We start from the raw sequence: 9,484 nt of genomic DNA on the forward strand, positions 1-9,484 counted from the left end.
CTCTTCCACTTCTCCTCCCCCTGTTCTTCAGGGTGCACATCACTGTCCCCCTCCTCCAAGGCCCTAATACCAAAACCCAACAAAATCTATAGTTTCCAAACTCTTAGGTTTGCAACTTTTTATTTACCTGTGCAAACTGTTAATCCAAGCCTGAATGCAACACAGTTTTGGATAGAGTAGTCTGAATGTGCTATTAGCAGAAATGTACTTTATTTTATTCTTTATAAAGAAAAGTTTGTAATTATATTTGCATTGAAAATACAAAGATTCACATTACAGAATGATTCGCTGGTATTTTTAATGCTCTCCAATATTAGAATCTGTAAGCTGTCACTGTAAATGTTGAGTAGATGTTTTATTATTAATATGATTTGGGTTTTGAATCTAAAGTTTTAAACTTACTATTCGGCAGCATGCGGTCCATTTTGAGAAACCATAGATACAGAAGGGATGCAAGAACCCTGGAGGATGAGGAGGAAATGTGGTTTAATACTGATGAAGACGATATGGAAGATGGAGAGGCAGTGGTGCCCCCTTCTGACAAAACTAAAAATGATGAAGATATTATGGACCCTATCAGTAAATTCATGGAAAGGAAAAAATGTAAGTGATGAGAAGAGTAATGCCATTATGGCTCATGCAGAAGCCATAACTTGTATTCTGTAGTCCTACCGCAGTGAAGGATTTGCATGTATGTATTCTGAAGTTCTTAGATTTTGCAATTGTGACACCAAGTTGTTGGACCACCCGTTCAAAACAGGCTTTGTTGTCTTGAAAAGCAGAATGATACAAAATATTGTTACAGATTTCCTTAAGCATTTGAATGGCAGTCTTAGCTGATAGTCAGGTTTTCCTGCATTTTATTCAGGTTTATAATTCAAAATTTTCTATGTAAATGTTCAGGTGATTTCATTGGTAGAATAGAAGTGTCCATTCCTGGCCAATGACAACAGCAGGTAGCTGGTACAGTAATATGATTAAAAAAAAAAAGTCTGATTATTCAGTGTACCAAGTAGTACATAAAGTGTTAAGCCTTTTCCCACACAGTAAAGTGATTTGTCATTCAATGTTTCGCTAAATAATACTGCTCTACTTTCGCGTTTTTTTGTGTTTATTTTTTCTCTCCAGTAAAAGAGAGTGAAGAAAAGGAAGTTCTTCTGAAAACTAACCTTTCAGGTCGTCAGAGCCCAAGTTTCAAGCTTTCCTTTTCTAGTGGTACAAAATCTAACCTTACCAGCCAGTCATCTGCAAGTAATCTGCCTGGGTCCCCCGGGTCACCCGGATCCCCAGGGTCCCCTGGGTCTCCAGGATCAGTTTCTAAAAGCACATCTCAGATGGCAGCTATCACAACTAAGGTAACTCTGAATTCATGTAGGTTTAATTCATTGTTACAGACTAGGGATTTGCTTTAGCATCTCTCAAGTTTGAGAGAATTCTGACAGGTTAAGCAATAATGAACTGTCTGGTTTGTGTGTACATTTTGTCTGGTTTTTAGCATTTTTAAGGAGATCTGACATGTATATAAAAAGAAGAAATAACAGTTCTTTTAATGCCCAAACTCTTAAAGTATGAGCCATAGCACTAGCTGCTGTTCGCAGTGATCTTTACTGTGAAATACAGACAACACTTCACTTCTGTTGAATTACACAGGGTATTTGGCAGGTAGAAATACAGAAATACCTTGGAAACATTGCCAAATTTTGCCAGATTCCACTATGTCCCACCACCCCCACTGAGAACTTCTGCTGTTACCATTTTTAATATTGTGCAGAATGATACAGCTGGCACATATGGAAGAAATAATTGTATTAAGGAGTAGTGGGTGCTGTAGCTAAAACATAACCAATTTTTAATATCCTAGCATGACTTTTTTTACCTTTTGAAATAACATAGAATTTTGGGTTGGAACATACTGAAGTAGAAGAAGAAATCCCATTCAGAAGAGTCGCTAGAACTTGCAGTGAACATCCCAGATCAGCATTTTTGAATATATTTTAGAATGCTGTTGGATTTTATTGGATTTTTGGCTGAAGCTCGATTTAAACTAAGTCAAGGAGATGAAGTGATTGGTGTTTTCTCAGCACTAGGGGACAGATAAGGTAGTGTTGGTACAATGTAGTTCAGATAATAATAATTTACTTTCGTTAACAAGTGCTTCCCTTTCTGAAAGATCCAGTTTGTATCTCAGTTCAGTCAGCCTCGGAATAACTCTGATTGTTCACCTAACTCCTAGGAAAGGTAAATGGGATTTTAGGGGTTTTTTTCTCATAGTCAAACACAGCTTAAGAGTTTATATTTGGATTATCTTCTGCTGACAACACCTGGATGAGAAGAGTTTGGCTGACGGAAGAACTAAGGGACACATCTTCTAAATCCTTCTGCTGGGGAAAGGGAAGCAGATTTATTTCATTTATGAAAAAAAATACAGAAGTTAGTCAAGTGCTTTTCAAAAGGGATAGAATTGGCTTGGAATTCAGTTCAGTCTATTCCATATTTCTGCTGGAGGCTTGTTCTCTCCAGACAGTAATTCCTTGAATCTGAAATGGAGTCTACATATGGAGCATATTGCATAGAGTATTGGCTCCAAAATTTCACATCGTGGTAGCAAAAGAAGAATGTTCAGGTTACATCGAATATGGGGTGCACTGAAAAACATTCATGGATTCAGGCATAAGCTGTCTCCTGTCAGTATAAAATGTTCATGAATGTGCCACAGTTGCAAACTAGAAATGGTGTTGAAATTGGGTTTTTCATTCATTATCTGATCCTGTTATGTATAGTATACTTAGTGTTATGTTGTATGTGACTGTACAGAATGTATGTAATTGTTTATCAAGTGGTATTTGGGTAGCCAATTTTCTGGTTTAGATATCTATCATTAGACACCTGAATAAGTAATATAATCTTGCAGTAAAGTACCAGTAACTGCCATTGCAGTCAAATGCTGGTTAAACTTCAGAAACTAAAATGTACTGCAGTTGAAGGAAATTCTAGAAGTTTGTGTCTCTTCTTCATGGGTCCACAGCTGCCTAATCTTAAAATTTTATTTGCAATACAAGGCATTTTTTAATATTACTGGATATGCTTACATTTTCAGCTGCCAAGTTGTTTACATTTTGTAACCCATACACTTCAATAACATTATACAAAAAAATCCTTTAAGTTACTACACACTTAAATTAGCTTTTGTGGGGTCAGACTGTGTTCTAAAAGTATCATCATTGAAAAATTCCAACTGAAGGATACTCTGTATTTGTTTCTGAGGTGCTTCCGGATTGCTCCTTGCTTCACGCCACTGTGCTCCCGATTTAAATCTTTACAGGTAGAACAGCAGTTATATTTAGAAAAACTAAGCAGACTTCTTAAATTTCAACTGGAAATAATTCCACCCAGTTGGATAGGTGAAAGCCCACTTTGGATTTATTCATTTAAGCATTTTTCAGACAATGTAATTTTTATTCTTACTGAAGGATTTGTTATTGTTCTGCTTAATTTTCTTCAAAACTTCCCAAATCAGTATACTTATGGTAATGTTCTGTGCAAACATCATTTTCCAATACAAATACGAATATGTGCAGATATTTTCTTAATTGTAGTAATTGTGTCCATCTTTGTAGGGAGGCCTTGTTGGGCTTGTAGATTATCCTGATGATGATGAAGAGGATGATGAAGATGAAGATAAAGAGGAAACTTTACCTTTGTCAAAGAAAGCAAAGCTTGAGTCATCATAATGGCAACTGCTGAAGAACCTTACTGGTTGGGGGAAGGATCTTTTTTCCAAAAACAAAACAAACCCACAGCAAAGCAGCAATCTTTTGTGAACTACTGTGTGTGACACAGATCAACCTATACAAATGGATTTCTGCCAATCAAGTGCCAATTCAAAGGAGCAGAAGGAGGGGGAATACTGCGTTTAGGGGAAAGACTTACGCCTTTGAGCTCTCCAGCTTGGACCACACGTTGCCCTTTTCTCAGGGAAGGAAATGGAAAACAAAACAAAAACAAAAAAAGCCAACAGGGCAGGAGTTTTGTTAGTGGAACTCTGGATTGGCTGGTCAGTTGCTACAATCAGAATATGCTTTCTTGGACCATGTATGAGACTTCTGAAGAAGAGGCGATTTTTGCCCTAATTCTTCACTAGTTAAGAATGCCAGCAGTTTCTTTGTATAAAAGAGACCTGCCTTTGAAATCGTACATTCTGAACATTTTACTCAAGCTACAACAGGTTTTAAAAACCTCTACGGGGGAGGGCCGAATATAAAGTTTCCTCTTTTTTTGTTGGTTTTTTTTTTTCTTTTTTTTTTTAAATCTGTTCCCTTTGCCCTTTAAACTGCAGATTCTTTTTTTTTTTTTTTGGAGGTGAGGGATTTGTTTGTCCCTTCTTGATTAAAGATTGAGTGGAATTCTAGATGTCGTCACTTTTGTGTCATAATTTTTTTTTGCCCCCCTGAGTGTATGCTTAGTTGTTGAGTATATATTTGGGACCATTAAAATTTTTTGATGTAATATAATCTCACTGTTGTGCTGGTACCTGTTTCACCCTGTGTAATTTTGTTCTGCATCACAGTTCTTAATATGTTTAGGATTTTATGGAAGATGGTATAGTTTTTATTGGGAGAAAAAAAAATAATCTTACCACAATGTGCATAAAAGCAATACTATTTTGTGACTAAATATTTTATATGAAATTTTACATCAGCAACTGTCAAGAAAAAATTCAGGGAAATAGGAATAAAAAATTGAAACCTATAAATAAGAAATTAGTATTCCAAAGAGACTTTGAAATTTCTTAACTCAGAACAACGGTGGTAGACTAACTCATCAAAATGCAAGATGGATGATTTAGGAATACCAATATATTGACTCATTTGACTTAAGAAAATAAAAAAGAAATAATTAAAGCTGAAGGAAAATGGCATTAGTGGTATTTTTTTTGAAACCTCTGATTCCCTTTGGAATACCAGTTTTAGTGAATCAAAGATGGTTGTAGAATAAAGTCTTTACAAGGATGCCATCTTTTGAAATTTATTCTAATACTCAGTTGAAAAAGAGCAGTAAAACTTCGGATCTTACTCAGTGATGACATTCTTCCCTGTTTTTCCAAAACTCTAAATAGTTATCAGTTTGAAACTAAATGTTACATCCGGCTTCCTAACTGCACTTACAGAAGATAGCTTTGATTGCACAGCAGTGCTTCCTTGAAGAGGAGTTTATTCAGTTCCTTTGCAAACAGGAGAGCCTTTCTTATATGTACTTTCAGGAGTTTATTCCTTTTGGACATTCAAAGCACAAGTTTTGCAAAAATTGTGATGTTATACCTTCATGTATCACATACAGATAGAAGTAAGAGAAAGGAAGACCTGAGGCTGGATCATGTGTGATCACACCCCAGTGTAGATGAGCACTTTGTTTCAGAAAGTTGTGTTGTGTGGCAGATTCTGTGCCAGCTACAGAAGTCAACACCTTTGTGCTGGGGCTTTATTAATACATGTTAGTAATTTTACATTTAAATAAGAGAGTGCATTAGGGAAAAATCAGCCATCTTTTTCTCAAGGTGTTAGTTTGAAATTGCTTTCCAAGGTTGAGTTTTTACAGTGTGTTTGAAATGTCTGTGACAAGGCAGTTCTCAGCAGTAAATTTTACAGAGAGGGTAAGAGATGAGCACTTGGTCACTGCAAGATTTGATACAATTTTCTGCTGCAGTGTGAGAGCCCCTGTGCTGTCTCAAGGATCTGCCTGAAACTGATTTTTGCAACTTTGGTGTCAGAGCAGGCATCATGACAAGAAAATCTGAAATTTTGCAGATTTTCTTAATTAGCCTGAATTTAAATCCTTCCCAAGCTGTCAAATATTCCTTGAGCATAAAGCTTTCAAAATTTATCCATCTAGTCATCTTCATGTCCTCCAGCTATATTTCAGGAAGGCATTCTTCTGACTTAGTTGGAGGAACATTTTTTGTTAATGTGTTTTTGTGTTCCTTCAGCTATTGAGTACTTGATCTTGTGATGTGTGATGTTGCAGTCTTCTAAACTTTCAGGTACATTCATGATACTTGTAGGAATCTGGAATTTTGGACTTTCAGTACTTGAAGCATTGCATTTAACAAAGAAATGCTGTCCTTAAGTTACAGGGTTGGGTCAAAACAATAATGGAAGTAGGTACATTTTTGAGCTTTCTATATTTGTATGAATCTCTAAGGGACCAGTAAGGTACTAAGCTGCACATCTTTTAATGCTGTCTGACTTGCAGTCAGATGATTAGTTGTCTTCCCAAGTACCTAATGCTTGTGGCCTGACAGCACATACCTACACTTTGATGGAAGTTGGAAGTAGCCAGGAAGTAGGTGAGTTGGGGACAGTGGTGGGTATGCTATTCTTAGTGACTTTCACTTTTGTATTCATGGAAATCTTGAAATGTATTTCAGGGGAAAAAAAGGAAATCGTGGAATTGTGAGAAGTGATGGATATATTAAAAGAAAAAATAGGTATGAGTTAAGAGGTAGAAAAACTATGTTACAGAACAGTGTTCTTTCTAGATCTTTCTCTGGGCTGCTGGGTTGTTTTGGTTTTTTATTCTTAGTTTTAAAACCATTTGTCCACATCCAAGAGAGTTGGGTGGATATTGTATTAAAGATGGCTCAGTTGTCTTAGTTGTGTTTTAACTGTATCCTCAAGTATGGTTTATAGGGTAAACCCTTAAGAGTCATACAGGCAAGATAAAACGTTCTGGAATCATCAGTGCAGGCCCCTATACTCCTTCAGTGGTTGAAAGACTTAATGCTGGTTACTCTGACATACACTGCCCAGCCCTGAGCCTCGCTTCACTGGGCATACCAGACAAAAGCATATGGAGTACGTGGTCCTTCAAGGAAGCACTCCCTTGTACTAACGAAAGTAATTCCGGGTAATCTGGAATGTTTGCAGATTTTCTTCCACTGCACGCAGAGGGCAGCTGCATTCAGGTAACAGTGCACATCACCAGGTAACACATCTCCTGTGTCATGAGGGTGGGAGGATCTGAAAGCTGGTGTATCTTAACAGGAAGTTGCCTCTAAAATTTACCTGTCTGTACTATACCTACTTGGTAAACAAGATCAGACTATTCATCCATCTCTCACAGCCCTCCCGTGACAGCCCATGTCATGTTCTCGTGGAATTGTCAAGTAGACCCAATCCTTCAACATACAAAGGATGAACCTGTTCAGATGGGTTTTGGCTGTGTTTTAACATCTCTGCAAATTTCAGAAACTCTTTGATTAGATAACAGATACTCTTAGATTAGATAACAGATAACTCTTTGATTAGAGAACAGATCTGTTCTCATATTGCTACTGTGGCTCTATGAAGGAACTGGCTAACTCTCAACCCAGCACAAGTTACTCTGGTTGCCTTGCTCAGTTATGTTTTCTGGCACCAGTAGAGTCACTACAGAAGGTTAGCATTACCTTTATTGGCTGTTCTACACCTGCAGAGGTCTCTTGAAGCAGTGCTGTCTGTGCTGGAGTAGGTAGTATTGCTGTTGCCCTGCGTTAGGGAGATCAAGACCCATTCCAGGTAAGTTGTGAAAGTAGAAGACCTGATGGTTTACTGCATGTGCTCACCCATGTCACCTCTACAGTGACTTTACAGTCACCACAACATCTGTGAAACACCGGTGCTTTAATGCAAATAACAATTCTCTCCAGCATCTGTAACTGAAAAATAATCTCACTTCAAAGAGAGTGAGCCAAGCCCACGCAATTTAAAGTCAGTTTCTCTTCACATTAACCTTCTCTTAAGTTTAAACTTTTACATAATTCAATTAGAATCAAAGCCACCTTCTGTGTTTCAGCACATTAAGTCAGTGCAGATGGTACATAAACCACTGATGACCAATTTTTACCATATTCTTGTAAAACAGTTGTTTAACCCCTTCTTTGGGGCTATCACTGGACAACCTTAGCTTTGTGCCTTCATTAGTTCCTCAGATTCTTAAAAGTTCTTCCCACATCTGTCTTGATTGTCACACAGGAATGAATTTGGGATGCTGTTTGAATGGGTAGCACAGACACAAATTTCCCCATTCCCCACATTGTTCACGGTTCCAAGAAATGGCAATCCTCTTGGTAGAGGTGGTGGTCCCTGCCCTACCGTGATCTCCCTCCCTGCTGAGGCTCTGTTAACTTCTTCTCCTTGGAGTGATTTCCTTGCATGTGAATTGACACTTCAACTCTAGCCAGCCTAAGTACTTTGCCAAATTGCTTGTAAAATCTTTGATTGTGCTTGCATGTAATTTATACCAATCCCCAGTGTCATCAATACAGATATTCGTACACTCCTGTACAACTAGAATGCCAAAATGGCAATCTGAAGAATGAACAATTCCCTAAAGCACTGGATCTTCAAAAATATCTTCTGTTTTTATAAGGACATTTGCTAGTGATGATTGATAGGGATTGACACTGGTGGTTTGAAAATATTTTCAAATCATCAGTATTTAATCTTTAATATAATCAAAAGATCTTCCATTCTGATACATTGTAGTTCTGTCCTATACTTTTCTTTTTATCTTTAGAGTGGCCAGTAACCATCCCTAGCATGGTTTTACTGGTTCTTCTATTCACTGGTTCTCCACGATTCTCAGTTAACGCTGCTGGTGTAGTTCTCCTGCCAAAGAGGAACTGAGAAACGTGCATGGCAATGTTCTGTGCCTTGGTGACAACCCAAGCTTTTGGATAACGTCCCCAAACCTTTACGCAATTATTGTGGTCCTTCCGTAATCATCTTCTCAACAGACAAGGCCCTATCATGCCTTTGAAACCTACAGGACACCTTCCCCTCTCTGCTGCTGCTTCAGATGACATCTTTCATGATTTGCTGGACATGCAGTTCCCTCACACCTGTACCTGAGCTCACTGCTTTAGATTACCACAACCAACCGTTGTTTCTAGCACCTCTTAGGTTATGAGTTTAACTTAAATGGACTTGTTCTCTTTTCTTTCAGGCCCACGAGGATTCCTCTGCTGCTGTAGCACTCATTGCCTCTCCAAACGGTTCAAGTCAAAGAGGTTATGCCATCATTGCTGTGTTTGCCTGGGATGCAAGTACTCCTCCCTTGCTTTCAAGTTCATACAAAGAGCCATAAACCACTGCTGTCCCTTCATGTTCTCCCCTCATCTTTTGCTCAGTATTACTTTATTGTTTGCCACATGTATTTGATTGTATTTATTTTCCATGGACTCAGATGTTTATGAAACAGTCTGCCTAAACTCCCTCCTTCTATTTTAGATTCTGTATTATGTTAATCTTATCAGGAGCCTACGCAGCTGGCTTCGATTTCAGTGAACATCCCACCCTCCCTCAAAGGTTAATGCTATGTTTTGTGGGAGTTTCTCTCAACAGTTTCTTTCAGATGCCAGCCACGGAGACTCTGTAAATCACCAACATCCCCCCCGCATTCAGATTGATCTAAGGCATGTAAGCAAATACTTCTGGGGTTTTGTCTG

General features: G+C 38.1%; 1 protein-coding gene across 1 annotated transcript in view; it reads left to right on the forward strand.

The window, feature by feature from the left end:
* Window positions 1–4,240, forward strand: part of SMEK1 (SMEK homolog 1, suppressor of mek1 (Dictyostelium)) — a 42,329-nt gene extending 38,089 nt beyond the window's left edge. The window contains exons 13-15 of the mRNA XM_010016360.1: window positions 413–603; window positions 1,129–1,355; window positions 3,618–4,240. Coding sequence (XP_010014662.1) covers window positions 413–603; window positions 1,129–1,355; window positions 3,618–3,731 — 532 coding nt within the window. The 3' untranslated portion in view covers window positions 3,732–4,240. The remainder of the gene's footprint in view (window positions 1–412; window positions 604–1,128; window positions 1,356–3,617) is intronic.
* Window positions 4,241–9,484: the final 5,244 nt, after the last annotated feature.

Source organism: Nestor notabilis, unplaced genomic scaffold, assembly GCF_000696875.1.
Source record: "Nestor notabilis isolate BGI_N333 unplaced genomic scaffold, ASM69687v1 scaffold10746, whole genome shotgun sequence".
NCBI classification, from domain to species: domain Eukaryota; kingdom Metazoa; phylum Chordata; class Aves; order Psittaciformes; family Psittacidae; genus Nestor; species Nestor notabilis.